At 33.5% G+C, this 20243-nt stretch overlaps 1 protein-coding gene across 1 annotated transcript; it reads left to right on the forward strand.

Annotated features, from left to right (window-relative positions):
* The first annotated feature begins 11938 nt into the window (after positions 1 to 11938).
* On the forward strand, positions 11939 to 19796 carry LOC127794902 (auxin response factor 6-like). The gene is made up of 14 exons (XM_052326198.1): positions 11939 to 12998; positions 13558 to 13670; positions 14218 to 14316; positions 14398 to 14454; positions 14536 to 14694; positions 14781 to 14865; positions 15451 to 15541; positions 15974 to 16138; positions 16220 to 16342; positions 16939 to 17014; positions 17233 to 17380; positions 17552 to 18720; positions 18894 to 19084; positions 19407 to 19796. The coding sequence occupies exons 1-14, from the start codon at positions 12956 to 12958 to the stop codon at positions 19603 to 19605; spliced, it is 2718 nt and encodes a 905-aa protein (XP_052182158.1). The 5' UTR covers positions 11939 to 12955; the 3' UTR covers positions 19606 to 19796.
* The last annotated feature ends 447 nt before the right edge of the window (positions 19797 to 20243 follow it).

A 20243-nucleotide genomic window follows, 5' to 3' on the forward strand; every position in this document is an offset into this window, starting at 1 on the left:
TTTAAAATAATTTATTATTAATCTCACTAATGCCTTTTTTTTTTTTACCCCAAAATTCACATTAAACTAATAAGTAAATTATTAGTAAAAAATTTATGTATAAATAATTTTTTTATTAATTTATCTTCATCAATTTATTAATATGCTTAAATTCAAATGATAATCTCATTTAACTTAGAATTGCGTTATGAGTGACACCCAGAAACATTACTCGAAAATTATAGAAGTTTTCTTCTTAATAAAATGACACTTACACTTTTAAAAAGAAAGATTTATTATTTTGATATATTTTTTGTACTGAGTCAATAAATATTATAATAAAATATGAAAAAAATTGAGAATGAGAAATATTTTTTTAATTTATTTATGAAAATTATCTTTAGGATCCAAATAATTATTAATAAAGACAGTCAATAACATTCATAATTCATAATCAATGGTAAAAATTTTAAACTTATGAAAGATAAACAACTCTGAACATATTTGTCAATGATATTTTCACTAATCAAGAATGAAGGTTAGGAGTTGACACAGGGACCCCCGATCAGAGCAGGGCATGCTAATGCGTGCCCATCCGCTCACAGGGGAGTGACCCGACACGCACGCCCTGGGCGCGATGGCCTGCCAGGCATGCTTGCCCAGAGTATTGAGCACTGAACTTTCAACTGTGAGTGTGACAAAAAGTTTTATATTAAAATTACAAAATTAACAATTTTTGGTTTACATTGGCCACCTGCTTTCTAGCGTGGCATGGAAAATGTGATATTTTAAAAAAGATAAATCTACTTATGAGCAAAAATAAATAAATGACTATTTTATTTTTATGAAATATTCAAAGACCAAAAGCATTAAAATTTGACTTCATCCATGAATAAAATCTTATCCAACTTTATGACAAGCTTTGATCAAACTTTATCATTGATTGGACGTTATCCATGGTTGAAGACCAAACTTTATTAATGAAATTCTATTTAGATGAAGCTTAATCATCATCACAGTGTCGAAAAATACAAGTTTGTCCAGGATCGTTAATGGCCATCGGGTGAAGGCGACGGTAAATGGCGGGTGTAGTGGCAGAGACGATGGCGGTGGCGAGCTTCTCTCTCAAGGCCAAAGGGTTTTATGAAAGTTTCAATTTGAGAATTTGGAATAGGGATATTTTTGTCATTTTAATGTATGTGTGTAAGTCTCTATGTACAAGTAATAAAGTCCAAAATTTATAAAAATAATAATAAAATTATCAAAAACTCCAATAAGTACGTTGGAATTGATGGCTGCAAGGCCCTAATCAAAGGGCCATCTAATAGATGGGGATGGGCCTTCTTGCTGGCCCAATAAATCCTATTTTATTAATAAGGGTCCATCCGATAGACGTTTGGTTTAATTTTATCTGGGCCTGAAACTGGCCCACTGATTACATGCATCGGGCTTCAGCCCGTACTGAGAGATCCAAATCAATCAAATGTTTTTACAAATTTATAATTTGAACCATCTGTATTTTTTATTACATCTTATGAAAATAAAAAATCTCTCTTTTCATTCTTTTTTATTTTACATATAATTGTTTCTCTTCATTCTCGTCCTTATCTCATATGGTTTATTTATTTAAATTTTTATCTTTATTCTCGATGAGTGACGAGTACTCATGAATAATAAATATCCATTAAATACTCAATAATTAATCAACTATATAAAAATTTAAATATCTATATCAAATGTTAAATTTTGTTTTATTTGTGATATTAATTTAATGGGTTTTTTTCAAGAAATATTACGAGCTAGTTAACAAAATATTGAAAGTCTAATTTCAAAATTGCTTTGTAAACCATCATGTTGTAATTATACCAAGAAAAAAGTTACAATTACTAATTATACCCATCAATATTTTGATTTTGATTCTTTAAGGTAAAGCTTGCTTTATTATAACACAAGAGATCCTCTAACTCAAGTGCTATCTTATTCTTTTTGTTTTTTTTTTTTTTTTTTCTTTTTATATGAACTACGGCTTATAGACCACTATTCATTTACCTATTTTGAGTATAAATTGAATAAATAAAAATTTATAAACATTCACGATAACATATAAATTATGCAATTATATTACATTAGAGATTAAGAATACGAAAAGTTTAACAAAAACTAAATAACTTGCATAATTAGTCATACCCATATTATCGTTGATGGATAGAATCATTTAAAAGATAAATATTTTATTATAAGTCTTAAAATCAAAATTCAATTAGATCGTGGTTAAATTATTATATTGGGTTTTGTCCATTCAATTATACATTTTGATTGACTTAACAAATTTTTCAACGTTATAAGTTGAATTATATTTTAATTAAATTTAAATTTATGTATAAAATCTTGATTAAGCTTAGACAATTGTGTTGAAAACCCATTAACTTCGGGGGATTGCATGCAAGGAGTGGTTCAATTGAATCTAGTGGCTGGCTTCCAATTGGCATGGTGTGTGTGTGCGCGCTAAAAAGTCTAAGAGGGGGCCCATTTTGCCCATATACCTAAGCTTTCTATTAGCCCTTTGGGCCACCGTATCTAAGTGATGCCTTTGGCAAGATCTTCAAGAGTGCTTTCTATTCTATCACCCTCTAATCTTTCTTCTCTGAGCAATGATGATGATATGATACGACCATTATTGATTTCCAATATTTGCTTTGACAATAAAATAATATTTTTTAAAAAAAATTTATTCTTCTTATAATTATATATATGTATTTTAATGATAATTTTCATCTCATCATTTTTATATTTTTTAAAGTAATTTATAATTGTAATATTATTTTTATTATTAAAATATGAATTTCCAAGGTAAAACAAATGGCCAACCAATATTGTTTGGTATATGGGCAAAGCTTTATTTATTTATTTATTTATCTTTCTATAAGGTCAGCCTCTCAAATTAACTTTCTTAGCCATTTAATTATCATTTTCTTACTTGCCAAACAAGAATGATTATGGCACTCGGGGACCACACTAATCATCTTTTTGCCTTGCATTTGCCCTCACCATTATGCCCAATTCTTGTCTTTGTTCATCCTATGATTCTTAATCATTTTTTAGGTGGCAACCTCTACAATGCAATATTGAGTTTAATTATAAGACTTTTTCTTTTTTGTACATTAGAAAAAAACCTTTTATGTATTATAATGGCTCTCCTAATTAAAATAATTTAAAAAAAAAGAAAAAGAAAAAGAAAAAGAAGCCAACTTTAAATTGGATTGTACATGTTCCTCCAACACATTTAATTTAACTAAAACTTTGTAATTTAGTACCAACAAAGATTTACAAATCAAATCACAACTCAAATAATTGAAGAAGATGGTTTAAATACCTTAATGGCAAGTTTGTCTTTGTCCCATTGTAGATTAGAATCCAACCATGCCCAAAAGTCCTATTGACTGTGGGAAACTGCCCTTTTCTAGGCCGGACATGGGCCCACTGTCTGGCCCCCACCAAACCCATTATATAGCCCACTGTGGTCCTACACCGCATTCTATCAGCCCCCATGTGGATTGGGTGTGACACTAGCACTTGTTCGTTCACAAGGAAAGGAAACCTGAGTCCAGAGATAGTAAAGCCATTTATTTATTTACCCGAACCAGACCCTCTCTTTTTATATATTCTATCACTTGTTTAGAATATAAGGCGAATATAAAATAAAATTAAGGCTAATATAAAGATAATTCTACCCTTACCATCATAATAATACAAATATATGATTATTGAAAAAAAATTAGTATTAAATTTGTTTTGGGAACAATAAAAGATAAAAACTAGTTTTTAGAAATGGCGTGGCTCGGCTGGAGCCAGCCGGCCGGAGAGGCTCGGCGTTTGAGTGGGGTGACGTGGCAGGTTTGACGCCAAGGGGAAGAGTCAGCGTGAGAAAGGGATGGGGCCCGCGGCGGGGGGGGGGCGAGGAATTCTAGATATGAGAGAGATGTGGGTGGGGGCCCACAAATCTATGAGATGAGCTGTTGCTTTTCTTTCATATCTATCGCTTTTCCTGACTAGTGGGACCCGCTCCCGGAGAGAGAAAATTTCAAATGGTTCACTGATTGATGACAGTGAAACCCTAGCTGCCCACCAATCATCAATATCAATATATATATATATATATATTCACACACCCATATATATATATATGTATATATGCATGTCCACTTGGATTGCGATCTTATCCTCTTCCGTCTACCTTCATCCAAAGGAGGTTTGTTTTGAGCTACATTTAGTTCGACTCTGACTTCTAAGTTCGAGTTCGGTTGGGATAAAATGAATAATATGATTTTTTTTTTTTAGTAAAAATATTTTTTTAAGTGGGATTTTCATCTCCTTTGGATTAATATATAGAAAAAGATAGAACGGAATTTACTATTTAGAAATTTAAAAAAATAATAAAATGGAATTTTTATTTGGTTTAACCCAATATTTTTAGTATAAGCTCGGTAAGAAGTTTTTTAAGAAAAAAAATTAAAAATACAAATTAATAAAATAATAAAAAATATAAATTTAAAAATCAATCGACATAATAATAAAATTAAAATGGGATGTGTATTATTGTTATTATTTTAATTATAATTATATGCGTAGATAAGATATCATAAAATATAAAAAGTTATCTACAATTGAAAGAAAAAAACATAATTGTTTCCCCCATGCTTGCACATTTGGCTAGGCAATGGCATATATACAAAATATTATTTATATTATTTTATTTTATGGAACAAACTGATTACCAAAAAAAGCATTTTTATTTATAAAAAACACTTTTACAAATTTCCAAACACATGACTATACAAAGTATGAGATTTTACCGGAAAGCGTAAATTATTCCTTTATTTTCTTGGTGTGGTTTCAACTTTTTGGTCAGACGCCTTTTATGATTTATTTTAGCCAAATTAGCCTTCCTATTATGCATAAATAAATTGCCGGAACACTTCACCTGTTATTAACGGTGTTGATTAAGCTATAATTAATATACAATTAAGCTTAATCTCTATAATTAATAAAAGACAAATTAAAATTTTAAAAATTAGAAAACCTTTTGCAGTTGAAACTCATTAATTATTGGTTGTGGCACACGCGCGCGGTCGAAACCATTTCGCGTGGGTTGCAACCCAACAGATGTCGGCATGGATGGCCAGGAAGGATCGCTATCGCTGCAACCCAGTCCCAGTGGGTTGTAACGCCAGAACCCATCCCCTCTGGGTTTCGGCTGCTGGAACTCATAAAGGAGAAAGAGGAAGAAAAATAAAATCTTTGTCCAGTAGAGTTCTGGGTGTGGATGGAATCATTCGAACCAGTGCTGGAGTCCACCAGAAGGGTCCCTCCCTACTCTGAAAATTCCAGTTTTAACAATATTTTATTTTATATTCTCCTCTATGACTCCATATTTTATTAATTAAATATATAAAATAATTAAATATACATAATAATTACATATGCACATACACAAAATCAATAATTAAATATGATCAATGTGACCAAATAGTATTTTTATTAGTGGAAGAGATTAAGTTTTACTTTATCTTAATTATAACTTAACTAATACATTAGCAACAAATAGTGTTTTAACAAATTAAACAAAGTATATGAACTAATTTGATTAAAAATAAATAATAGAATGTGACTACACAAAAAGTTGAAACCATCATAAGATAAATGATGAAATATGGTCAATGTGATAATTCTATTAGTGATACGGGATATCGAGAATAGAGATTTGAAGCTAGTGCAAAATGATGAATTGGGCAAGCAAGCATATTGTTATTTTTGAATTAATATTTCTAACATAAATTTTTTCCATATCTTATGTGACTAATTAATACGTCAACCCTTACATAAAATATAGTAAAATGTATCCAAAATCACTCCAATTGTTCTCTTAACGAGGAAAAAAGAAAACTACACAGTGGTTGAATCTCAATGAAATTTCTTGGACCTTGTTAGAAGGGGGGGTGGAGTGGTTCGAGGCTTAAGAGCATTTGAATAATTGTGCTACTGGTAGCGCATCTTGACTCACTGGTACTATACAATTTTCCATGCCTCAAGTTTCAGGTCTAAATTAAGAGCGTCACTGTGGCCAAGTCTATAACAACATCTATTGGAGAGACTAGCTAGGATGGGGCCTCAAATTTTCCAAGATGCCACTTTAGTAATTGTATTTTGGAATTATTATGTCACGTTGCATGGTTAATATATATTAAAAAAATAATCACAGAGCAAAGTGATGAAAATGTTAGGAAATAATGAATGGTTTCACAGTGGTGCGAGTCAAATGATTTATAAAGAAATGAGTTGCAGTACTCTCCCTTGTTTGCTTGCTGGGGAAGAAGAAAATCTCTAGTTGATCGGATGGACATTTAATAACACGGGTCCATTTGAGATCAAAGCATGGGTACGTACAGGTAAGCTTTTATTTCACAATTGATGGAATGTTAGTGCATTTATCCATACTGGGGTCCCAAAGTAACTCAAATAATTACTATATATGGCAATACCCACTCTTCATGAGGAGCCTGTAATTAGGATCTAATTTGATCAAATAAAAACTCAATATATTCAACAACAACAACGATAGTATCTATCATCCACCGCCTGGCATGTAAGTATTATATGGATTTCTAAATTATTCCTCTCCAATATATATATAATCTATCATCCACCGACTAGCATGGTAGGTAGTATCTATTTCCAAGTCGTCCAAGAGATATCCGCATCCAAACAAGGCCGAGAGGTGGGCATATTTACCTTTCGGTCACTGTTCGGCCCTACAGTCACCGGGGAATTGTATGCGTGCGGGAATTTTATTATGTAAGCCGGTGGTATACCGTACGACTGACAGTGACGAATAGGAAAGCGGCAGAAAGCAACGGCCTGAGCTTCCCGTTAGTCGCACTCTTTCATCATTATCGCTGGGCCCACCCACGAATGGCTGGGATTGTTTTCTGATCATACGGACTGTACGACTGATCCACCGGATTGCAGACATTGCTATCGCTGGGTCACTGCACATGCCGTAGCTTTCAGCCTTGGGCCTACCATTCTGAATGCAATTATTTTAATTTTAGAAAGGACATAAATAATATTTTTAAAAGCAAAATGCATCTAGATCTTATAGGAGTTTTTGTGATTTAGTTTCTTGCTGAAAAAACACTCATTTTAATATCAATTCTATTAAATTAACTTAAATTAAAATAATTAAATGTTATCATATATCCTATTTGTATCAAAATATTCAAATTAAATGAAAACAAAAAATAAATAATAAAAAAAATTATAAATTAAAACTTAATTAATAACTAATAATCTCTTAATGACGAGTATTTCTGGAATTTACTACTGAAACCCATTAATAATGAACCCATCGTCAATGAGCTTATCGTGGTTAGCAACGGGAAAGTGACAAAGAAGAAAAACCTATTATTATTGTTGTCGAATGAAAATTAATGAAAGAAGAAAAAGATGATGATGAAAAAATAATATCAATCGTCCAAATTTAAGAAAAATTAACCGTTGAATTTGAAATAAGCGAGAGATGAAGAAGTAGCAGTTGTTTGATCATTTCCCATTGATTTTATTCGTCTAAGTCTTTTTCTTATTCTATCAATTTCAATCACATGATTTTTGATTATTTCTCATCTTCCAATGGCACTAACAATCACTACCTCAGTCTCAGGTCTCACCTTAATCAATCTTTTCATTTTTTCAATTCTCTTCCGCTCTCACTTTATAATTTCTCTAAGTTGTGAAAATTTTATTCATGATATCGTTATCAATAACTACTGTTACCATCAATACTCTACAATATTCTTTAACATCGCTACTATACAATGTTCTTTTTCCTTCGTTCTCTGTGGAATAAGTGGCTTGTGAAACCACAATTTCATAACCCTTTCAAGAAAGTCTCATTGTTTCTTCCAACCCATCAATTGTCTGTTTTGTTCTAGTCAGCAATGAGCCCACCAATGGTTGAAGGTTATCACCAACAACAATCACTGTTACTGGTTCTAGCCTATCAGTTATGGGTTCTCCATTTTTGTTTATTTTTTTTTATTTTTTATATCTTGTTTTTAGTTAAATTTGTTTTAATTAACGTTGTTAGTTGTGGTGGGGTCTTTTTGCAAAAAATGCAAATTACAAGATCTCTTCAAAGCATTTTCAAATCAAGGGAATTTGGGTGTAATTCATAAAACAATAACCCATATATATATTTTTTATAATATTGATAATTGGCTTAACAAAAATGTATTATAATAATATATTTGGTCACCAAAACTTAAAAGGTCATGTTCTTTTTACTGTTTTTATTTTTTAAAATAATAAAAATATGTCTATTTTTATATTTTTAAAAATAAGAAAAAAATTATAAAAAAAACTTAAAATAACAAAAAATCGTTTTAACTATTTTTATCATAAACATACTCAAAATTTTTAAAAAACAAAAAATGCTAGAGATAAAAAAATAAATTCATTTTCAACAATCTCAAAACATACACTTAAAATATAAAATTAAAAATAATTCTTAAATATTTTAAGAACGAATTACACAAATTTTTATATATATAATTGATAAATTATTAGGCTAAAAGTTTTTGTCGACAAATATATAAGTAAATAAATCTAGAGAGAATCAAGAACACACTTAGTGCTTTTTCTTTTTAACTTGGTGGAAGCCAAAGCAATGATAATTCAAAACACCTAAAAAATTTGTGCTATAAACCATACTAGGTACCACCATCTTTTTGACTTTAAACTTAGACCACCCAAGCAATCCCTTGGACTATATATATATACTCGTGGCCTAATAGGCAAATTAGCATCTTGAGGGCTAAGGTGTGTTTTTATTAATTTCAAAAGATTATATTTATAATGATATGTAACTTAGATATTGTCGATGAATGACCACATTTTTTGAAATAATTGATTTGTACTGTAATGCTAACTAATAATTTGTTAAGTCTAATTATAATATATAGTGTTATAAAATTGATCATTTTTTATTTTTATATCTAACTCTTATTGCTATATGTTTTTTAGTATTAAATTATAACTAGTTAAAATTATTTATCCTAAAAACTAAGATAGGGTATAAAAATAAAAGATAAGAGTCTATTTGCCTTAACTTATAGAAGTAAACTTGTGTTACCTTGGGTTTATTTTAAAATATCTTAAAATAAGTACTTGTTGATTTTTTTTCAAGTCATTGCTCATGTTATATATTTAAGTGGGGTCAATTTTGAAAAAGAAATTGAAAACATTATACTCATAAGTATTATTTGTTAATCAATATATATAATTGAAAAAAAGTAAAATACATAAAGCATTTCATATAAAAGTATTTTTTATTATATTTATTTTATATTTATCTAACAATACTTAGAAAATAAGTCAAATGACTTATTTTAATTTTTTTAGATAAATTTAACTCTCTTCTTCTAGATAAACTAGAGAATAATATCTTTCAGTATACCTTTGATATATAATTTAATTTTTAATTATATATCATAATTGAGCTAAGATTATTGGGAAGCTAATGTCAATTTCATCCACACTTTGACATTACCTATCAAAGGAAAGAGAATAAATAGCTTTATTTCCTAAGATCCAAATGAGATTGACACTTTACTCACAAAGCTGTTTGATGGGTCCTCCCCCAAATAATGTTCCCATTAATTGAGTGGACCCAACAAAGAAGAATTGTAAACATGTTCTCTAGCTAGACATAGGGTATACCTTTCATTATTATTATTTAAATTTTAGTTTTATTGCTTAATGTATGGGACTTCTTCTTGCAAAATAATCTTATTTATATGTAACATTTTTCTAATTTTGTTATAAAGACATCGAGCTTATGACTTTTTGGCCATAAATGGACAATTTACAATTGAAGCTTGTCCTCGAGTAATAATTCATCTAAATGTGATTTTTAAAGACTTTTATTATTATTAGATTTGAAAAATGTTGATTGAGTTGTAATTATATACCTAACTCTATCAAGACGATATGAGTTAATTGGGACGATCAATTCTTTCCAGTATTTGATTTTATGTTCATATTCAAATATTTATTGCAGTAGAAATATTCGATTATGATTTCTAAATTTTTGTTACATTTGTTTTTTTAATTTATAAAATTAAAAAAAAAACAAGTTATAATAGACTAATATACTATTGTTATTATGTTTATCCTCTTTTAAATTGGAAGGGCAATAAAATCTTTGTGATAAATTTTTAAAAATAATATAAGTTATAATAGACTAAAAAATAGATGTTTAGTAAGTTATGGATTATATAACTAATTCCATTTATTATAATTCATGTAGTCGGTTAAAATTATCAAATTATATATGTATATATATTTTTGATGTGTCATGGACATTAATTGAAAAATAAAAAATTAAAACCAAAAGCAGCCCAAACATAATTCAAGAATAGTTTATGGGAGATTGGAGGGTCTTTGAAAACATAAACTTTTTTTGAATGACCTAGTTTTCTTGAGACTATTAGCAATCATTAAGAAGTGTCCGATCTCCTAGAGAGTGCAATTGGTCACGAGATACCATATTCTCCTATAAACTCTTATTGGAAAGTTTTAAATGAAGCGTGAATATGATAATTTTAATATTCAAAAATTTATTATAGAATTTGTAAAAGATTAACACAATTAATAAAAATTTTAATTTTAATTGATCTCAAAATACGAGGGATGCTTATCAAGAATCCTCACGCTCTTTTATAAATTAATGAATTTTCATTATAAAAATGTATGTATTTGATATTAATTTTAATATTATATCAAAGTGTTCACACGATAACTGTCATATACCCTTTGATATTTCTTTTTTCTTATAGGCTTATAGTGACTTTAAAACAACATTAACAGTGAAAAAATTTATTGTTGTATTCGAGTAACAATAGTTTTATAAATATATTTTAGAATTTACAAACACTATTACATTTTTACACTTATCTTAAAAGTAATCGTTATGTTTACGATTTAAAATTATTCCGAGCAAAACATCAACAAAAACATCTAACAATTATTCATCAAAGCAAACCAAATCATTTTACAATCCTAAAATTAAATCATCTTAATGACTGGTGTGAACTATTACAACCCTAAAATTGTTTTCAAATATATAATTGTTTAAATTTGACCAAAACTCTAACTTAAATATCATAGATTTTCTCTCTTAGCATCACCTAAAATAACTATTGTTAGAAGAAATTTAATTATGGATACATAACTTAAAATGTCAAGCTAAATTTGTACTTACATTAAAATGAGATTAATATCAAACAAGATAAATAAAAAAATTGATAAATTTATAAGTTTTTCAACTCACTTCACAATAATTATGTTAAAGAACTCAAGACTAAGTTGAGTATGTCCAGTGTCATGTGAGTTTAAACTTTTATCAAATAATTATATTAAAAATAAATTACTCTTAAGATATAAGTTAAGTAATTGGATCATAATAATTTGAAATTCAAATCAGTAGGTCGTAAGTTCGATTCTTTATCCTGCGTAGTGAAATAAAGTTTTTACCTATAATTTACTTTATTTATTAAAATTGAGAACACGAGTGACAAGGAATCATATAAAGATAATAATCTCAATTATATTTAAAATTTAATTAAACTAATTTATTAAATACTTTCAGACAAACTAAATTGACTCCACCTCAATACCAACGTTGCCCAAGCAAGTTGTCCATTTGAGTATTTACAATTTAATCATGATTTTTTTTAAAATAATTAATTTTATTCCATTATATATGTTTTTTTTCTTATTTTAAAATTATTATTAAATTGACAGAAGTCTAGAACAGTCACAAAATGTCGCAAAACCCTCTCTCTCTTTGTAAAAGATCAAACGCAACCTTCTCTCTATATATGCGCGCCCTCTCCCTCCCCCCCCCCCCCCCTCTCTCTCTATATATATCTGACAGCGTTGGAAAGTAATGGCGGATGCGTTGATTGATTGAGAGAGAGAGTGAGTGAGTGGGGGAAAAGAGCACAGAGGAGCAAAAGCACAAGCCACAAGCTGGATCGAGAAGCTTAAGCCATAAAACCCGACCAAAGTATCCTGATATCACCAGTTCAGTTACAGGAAACCCTAGGGTTTCCACTTCAATACCTCTGAAACCTCAGAAGATATACCTCTGCTGCTTATATTATTCCGCATACATAAATATATACATATTATATGTATTTGCCTTTTTTTAACTCTGAGCACGCTGGATTCCGCTGCCTGAGGTTTGAATATCGGTTTGGGGATCTGGATTTTGGGGGTTTCTACTCCGAAGTCATTGTCGGTGCTCTGGAGCTCGAGATTGGGCCTCTCTCTGGATCTTCGAAGCTGAGATCTGAAGAGTTTCTTACCCTGGCGTCGTTGTGAAACTGAAGTATAAGCGGCTTTTGAGGTAGAAGAACTGTGTCATTTTGAGCAAGCTGAAGTTCAAGCAAGCAATTAAGTCTGTGTAATTTGGTGTGCTTGTTTCGGAGTCAGCCGGAATGTGCTGGTTAATCGGATGAAGACTTGTTTTATGAAGTTGTTTGTAGCGAACTGGTGTGCTTGGGGCTGGGCAAGGAAGATCAAGCGCGGATGAGGCTGAAATCGATTGTGTTTGTTAGTGGAACCGGCTTCGGTTGAAGATTTTGGAGGGGGGAGGAGGGGGGAGGATTGTTGCTGGTTTTGTTCACGACCTTCATTTGCTAGCAAATTTTCAGAATTACTTTGAGATTTGGCTGTGGTTTTGGGGGCCAGCCGAAGATAAGATGATGTTTTTGGGTGGGAAAGACGTCCAAGAAGGCTTTGTTTAGTGCTCCGGGTGTCCAGTTTGGGGAATTTAGAGCTCTAAGTATTGTGGTAATAGCCTTTTTGAGCCGCTTTTGCCTCCAAATTGGGGTTGGAAGTTCTTGAATCTACTGAAATGAGGCTTTCTCCTGTTGGGTTTACTGAGCAAGCGCCGGAAGGTATTAATTTATTCTTGCCTCTTGTTGGATCGTTTGCTCTGCCTCCGTTTTTCTTCTTTTCACTTTCATTTGTTGAATTTCTCTTTGTTTTGGTAGCTTTAAGTACTTCTAGCGTCTAGTTCATCTGCATAAAATTGTTGCTTTTGTTCTTTTTTTTTCGGGTCTGCATTGATTTCATGAAGGGACTCTGCGCTACGATTGTAGTATTTTGGGTTTTCAACGATCGCCAATTCCACTTTGTTTTGTTGTATTTCTGTCCTTGTCCTTTGTTGCAATTTTGATAAAGTTATTTTTCTTTCCTTCAGCTGGAAGTTTTGCGCTTTCAAAGTAGTAGGACATTTACTATAATTTTTATGGCTTTATGCGACGATTTAGCATAATTACCACAATGTTTGTGGCTTCGTCTGATGATTTAATAATTGCTTAGGATAATGAGGGGCTGCTTGTTTCATTATCTAAACATCCTGATATGGCAAAAACGCATTTGCCTTTCCAGTTCCCAATTGGTGGCTGTATAATGTTCTTGGAAATTTATGTTAATATTGAATTGCATCTGCAGGGGAGAAGAGATGTCTCAATTCAGAACTTTGGCATGCATGTGCGGGTCCTCTTGTGTCCCTGCCTACCGCTGGAAGCCGCGTGGTATATTTTCCCCAGGGTCATAGTGAGCAGGTTAGTTTTCGTTGTCATGGTCCATAGCTGATCCCGCATAGTGGGATTAAGGTTTGATATGTTGTTGTTCTGCCATGGTCTGCTTGTTTCTTTTGGGTCTTTTAAGTCTGCCCATGGCTGACAATATGTTCATTTGTGCTGGTTTTCCTAACGGCTTATCTTGTTTCACTCTCTCAGAGAACTAAAACGTGTCATCTCTGTCTGTTTCTGTGAGCATCTGCTGCCTTTTCTTTATCTTTTGGCTGTAAATGTCCTCCTATTAAGTGCCTGCTACTCCTTCCTCGTACATCTTAATGCTTTCATCAACAGGGGCCTGGTGCTGCTTGCATGTTTGAGTTAGACTTAGTTCAATTAGTTGCCATCCATATATATCCAAATTGTCATGCTAAAATTTCCAATTACTTGTTAAATGTATTCTGGGGCTGTAGTGATGCGTGTATGCTTTTCATTAAATTGTTATGATTCTGTTCAAAGGCTGGCTAGACTGGCCGGTAATATGGAACAAGTAACAATGTCAAATTGTGCAAATCTTTATATTTCTATCCAGGTTGCTGCATCAACCAACAAAGAAGTGGATGCACATATACCTAACTACCCAAGCTTACCTCCACAACTAATCTGTCAGCTTCATAATGTGGCAATGCATGTAAGGAATCTTTAGTTTTCTTTGTTGGTTCTGGCTACTTTCAGGATGATTCTATAAAAATAAAAAATTTATTCACTTCAGGCAGATTTGGAGACGGATGAGGTATATGCTCAAATGACCTTGCAGCCACTGACTCCGGTATGCTAACCCTGCCTAGTAAGTTTTTGTGGCTGGTCCTTGATATAATTTAACTTTTTATATGTGTGAACCCTTTTGTAGGAAGAGCAAAAAGATATCTCCTTCCTTCCTGCAGATTTAGGTGCCCCTAGCAAGCAGCCAACAAATTATTTCTGCAAAACCTTGACAGCTAGTGACACAAGCACTCATGGAGGATTTTCTGTTCCTCGCCGGGCTGCTGAAAAAGTTTTTCCCCCATTGGTAAAATCATTTTGGCTACAATGTAGTAAATCTTCCTGTTTTAAGATTTAACTCCCCTGGTCTAAGGTCATATGTCTAATCTACAGGACTACTCCCAGCAGCCTCCAGCTCAGGAATTAATAGCAAGGGATCTGCATGACAATGAATGGAAATTCAGACATATATTTCGTGGTGAGTCTTCTAACACTAATCTGTTCTTGCTATCTTAGTACTGAAGTTTCTTTATGTTTGTTGGAAATGACACTAAAGAGTTGCTGATTTAACCATACTACCTCAATAATGAGCTAAATTTTGTGAGAGGGATGGTCTAATCTCCATCTAGCTTTAACCTTTGTGGTAGGAATTGCCACATTCAATATGAAGTGCACTCTGGATCTTGATAACAAGGAGCAGAAAAAAGCGTCTACACTCTGACCTTGTTAGCCAGATAACATAAATATATTACTTTAAATTTTCCTTTCTGTTTTGAACAGTGATTGCTGTGGCGTTGTGTTTGCAATTTGTGTTCTTTGTTTGTACCATCTAGTTTACATTTTCAACCTTTAGTAAATCTTTTGAGACTGCCAAGTTCAATTCTGCTTCTAGTGTGAGACTAAGATTTTAAAGGGTTGGACTTTCTTAAGAAATCCTGCTTGGAGCCAAATAGAAAAACAAATAAACTTATATCCTACCATGTATGGCCATAGCCTATTTGAGAAATGATTGTGGGACCTGTTAGTAGATTCTTAGCATATTTTTGTTTTGTCATTATTGCAGGCCAGCCAAAGAGGCATCTTCTGACGACTGGGTGGAGTGTATTTGTTAGTGCAAAAAGACTAATTGCTGGAGATTCTGTCCTTTTCATATGGTAGGCAATTGGCTGTTTTTTGTACTAAACTTCTCATTTCTTCCTGCTCCTGATGTTCTTTTGAGATGTATTTACTACAGGAGGTTTTCTCCTTAATGCCTTAAGCTGCAGAGTATTTGCTTAACAGATATAGTTGACTGACTGTGACATAATTAAGAAGTGAAAAGTATGGCTGCATGGTGATAATTTGCCTCAAAGCTCATTATCTGCCTGATTGCTAGGAGATATGTGACATAATGAATGATCTATATAGTTCTGTTTACTATTGCTATCCTTAGGAGACGGGCATGTTGATTGAGTAGAGTTTCAGATGAAGCGTTTGTCTGCTTGATGTGCCAAATACTATTTTTTCCCTTCTCATGTCTCAACTAGTCTGGATACCATAGACCATCTTTTGCTTAGCAGCTTTTGAACTAAAAGATTTTATTCCAGGAATGAGAAGAACCAATTACTACTCGGTATTAGACGTGCTAATCGACCACAAACCGTGATGCCTTCTTCAGTATTATCAAGTGACAGCATGCACTTGGGGCTTCTTGCAGCAGCAGCTCATGCAGCTGCTACTAATAGCCGTTTCACCATTTTCTACAATCCAAGGTATGTTTTTTTATAGGGTGGATAAAAGCACACATTTTATGAAGATACTTGTTTGACAATTCATTTCACCTTAAAATGCAGGGCTAGTCCATCAGAATTTGTCATACCTCTAGCCAAATACATTAAAGCAGCCTATCATACTCGAGTTTCTGTTGGCATGCGCTTTAGGATGCTGTTTGAAACTGAAGAATCAAGCGTCCGTCGGTATGTTTTGAATCTCTTGCTATTACTGTTGTGTATTATTTTAATTTTCTGCATTTTTTGGGTTTGAAAAGTAAACTGTGAGGATCAGTGTTTGGGATATATCTAGGGAAAAATAGTCATTTTGTTTTACAGATAGTCATTCTTGTTTTTTTTTTATGAATACAAGCAAGCAAGATTTAACCATAACATGGATACTGTGGAATGGCTGCAATAATTGCTTATCTTGATTTTTTATGGGACCAATTTGATTTTTGGCAAAGGATTTTCCTGTATAATGAAGGAATGTTGTTCAAGTTACATATCAGTAGACTATTTTGTATCAGTAGATTTATGATGGTAGAATTAAGGGTACACTTGGTCTGCATTTTTTGGGGGGGTGGTGAATGTAGTGAATATTTTATAACCTGGTCAAATATCTTAGGTGGTTCTCTATCAAGCTGCTGATTTTCTTTTCTTTTTCATTTTAGTTCTGATGACTTGTAAAGTTAAAAGTCATAGATGCTTGTAATGTTAAGCTGATGACTTGTAAATTTACTTGTTAAATTAAAAGTCATAGATGCTTTAAATCTGGAAATTTGCAATTGTTTTATATACAGCTACATGGGCACAATTACTGGCATAAATGACTTGGATCCTGTTCGGTGGCCAAACTCGCATTGGCGTTCGGTTAAGGTTTGTTGACTACATTTCAATTTCTCATTTTCTAAATTCTCTGTTTTTGCTTGACCTCATTGTTGTACCTCTTTTGGCATATGGCTGATCTGAAGCTTCTTTATGAGTCAAATGCTTTCATAAATCTTTGAGGTGTTTTCTACTATATGGTTCATGGAATGAAGGAAGCAAAAATATAAGGAAAAGTAATGTAATTAAGTTTTGACTCATTAATGCAGGTTGGTTGGGATGAATCTACAGCTGGGGAAAGGCAACCAAGAGTGTCTTTATGGGAAATAGAACCCTTGACAACATTTCCAATGTACCCATCACCATTCCCCCTCCGTCTCAAGCGACCATGGCTACCTGGATTACCTTCTTTTAATGGTATATATGCTGTCTGCCCTATTTCCTAGGATGGGAGCACAGTACACTTGAAGATCCTTTACTGATCTCAACCTTTTTGCTTCACCTTCTTCAATCAAGTTCAATTAGGATTATAGGAACCAGTTTCTATTGGTAATCTTGTTTTGTAATCTGTTTCCTGTTTATGCACAGGAATCAAAGATAATGATCTTGGAATGAATTCTCCCCTCATGTGGCTCCACGGAGATAATGTAGATCGTGGTATCCAATCTCTAAACTTTCAGGCCATTGGTGTTACCCCGTGGGTGCAGCCAAGGCTTGATGCCTCCATACTTATGCAAAATGACATTTACCAGGCTATGGCTGCTGCAGCTCTTCAGGAGACGAGGCCTGTAGATCCTTCCAAACAGGCACTTCCTTCTATTTTGCAATTCCAGCAGCCTCAAAGTGTTCCCAATATGGCTACTGGTCTCATGCAATCGCCTATGTTTCAGCAATCTCATCCTCAATTTGCTTATCAAAGTATTAAAGAGAACCAGCCCCATGTTCAGTCTCTGTCTCACCTACTTCAGCAACAACTGCAGCACCAGCACTCATACACCAATCAACAACAGCAACATCACCACCAGTCACCACTGTTGGAACAAAAGCCACAACAATTGGTTGATCATCAGCAAATTTCAACTGTTGTGTCCACCCTGTCTCCATTTGCTTCAGGCGCTCAAGGCCAGTCACCATCATTACGACCCATGGCTTCTGTGTGCCGACAACAGAGCTTTTCTGACTCAAATGGGAACCCTGCGACCAATGGTATTGTGTCTCCTCTCTCCAGTCTTATGGGTTCATTTTCGCAGGATGAAACATCCCATCTGTTCAATCTGTCAAGAAGTGATGCATTACTATCTTCTGCTGGGTGGCCTTCAAAGCGAATTGCAGTCGATCCTCTTCTACCCCCCGCAGCATCGCAATGCGTCCTGCCTCATATGGAACAGTTGGTACCATCTCATACAAGCACCTCTCAAAATACTGTCTCACTGCCACCATTTCCTGGTAGAGAGTATTCCATTGACCAAGAGGGGAGCAATGATCCGCAGAACCATCTTTTGTTTGGGGTTAATATAGATTCCTCATCTCTCCTAATGCAGAATGGAATCTCAAGTGCTACAACTACTAGGGGAGTTGGTAATGATGGTGATTCCACTCCTTTAGCTTTTGCTTCTTCTGATTATCTGGGTACTACAGGCACTGATTTCCCCTTTAATCCAGTGGTGACATCTTCTAGTTGTGTTGATGAATCGAGTTTCCTGCAGTCTTCTGAAAATGGGGGTCAAGAAAACCCACCAACCTCGACCTTCGTGAAGGTTAAGTTGCCATTATTTGGTTACTTGAATACTTTTCTTGGTTAGGTCCTTTTGGGCCTTTGCAAATTCCTTGTATTTTTCCTTTTTGTTGTAATGTTAATAACCTCATTCCCATAACACATTTTTTTTTCTCTTTTTCCTCGCATTAATTTGATTATTGTTGCTATTGACAGGTTTACAAGTCGGGGTCCTTTGGCAGGTCATTAGATCTCTCCAAGTTTAGCAGCTATCATGAGCTACGCTGTGAAATTGCTCACATGTTTGGCCTTGAAGGACTGTTGGAGGACCCTCTGAGATCAGGCTGGCAGCTTGTAGTTGTTGACAGGGAGAATGATGTTCTCCTCCTTGGTGATGACCCCTGGCAGTGAGTTCTGAATCCCTTTTCCTTTTTCTGTTAGATCAGGTTTTTTTGAGAATCATCTTAGACATTCGTAAGCTGTTTGGACCATTCTTTATGCAACTAACCTGCATTCAAGTTTCAAAACTAAGTTCACTGTTGAAGCACCAACTAGTTATATAGCAACTTTTAGTGCTGAAATGGTTGCAATCTTAATGGTTTTTGTTGTCCAATTTATGATTTTGTGCAAAATTTCCAACTTAAAAGATGCCACCCTTAAAAGGTTCAGGGAGAAATGAGATTGAATTGTGGATATACTAATTTGCTTCTTATACTTCTCCAATGCCAGGGACTTTGTGAAGAGTGTGTGGTGCATCAGGATACTCTCTTCGCAAGAATTGCAGCAGATGGGCAAGAATGGCTTGGAGCTTCTGACTTCGGTTCCAAAACAGAGGCTCTCTGGCAGCAGCTGTGATGGCTATCCAAGCCAACAGGAATCGAGAAATCTGAGTTCTGGGATCACTTCTGTGGGGTCTCTTGATTACTGAAACAACCTAACCAATTAAGATAATCTCCCTCCTTCTGTAACTTTGGGATTTCTTCCGACCAAGTACAGGTAGGAAGAAGTGCTTAGTTCTAGCTTAAAATTCATAATTAGCTATAGTGTAATTATATTATATGTTCTTAAGTAATGCAGAACTACATTATCTATAAAATGTTTTTCATGCTTTTGGAGATAGCTGCTATTTTTACATTGTCATATCTACAATTTTGGTACTGTAATCTTGGTGTCTAGATTATCACATGAGAAAAGTAACTCTTTCCATCAACGCAGGCACAATTAACATACAGTTGCATTCTCCCATCCATTTATTGCTTTGTTGTAATTGTTCATTGATGTTTGAGCAACATGTAGGTCTGTTTTTGCATGGCAGATGGGCTTGCCTTCTACTAGAATTAGATAGATGAAGGTTCTGTTTTTATGTGTATTGATGTCTATTGTATTACCACCCAAGGTGGCAGCTTCATGTTGATACCTCCTGAATGAAGACTTGAGATCCTAGGTACAAGTCTGATGTCCAATGGTGGTTTTGAGTGTTAACCTGTTTTATGGTTTATGGGATTGAAGGTGAGGGAGCTAGCTAATGATGTAACCTCAAATGGCTCCTAGATGGCCGGTGTGCTA

Source organism: Diospyros lotus, chromosome 2 (assembly GCF_014633365.1).
Source record: "Diospyros lotus cultivar Yz01 chromosome 2, ASM1463336v1, whole genome shotgun sequence".
In the NCBI taxonomy this organism is placed as follows: domain Eukaryota; kingdom Viridiplantae; phylum Streptophyta; class Magnoliopsida; order Ericales; family Ebenaceae; genus Diospyros; species Diospyros lotus.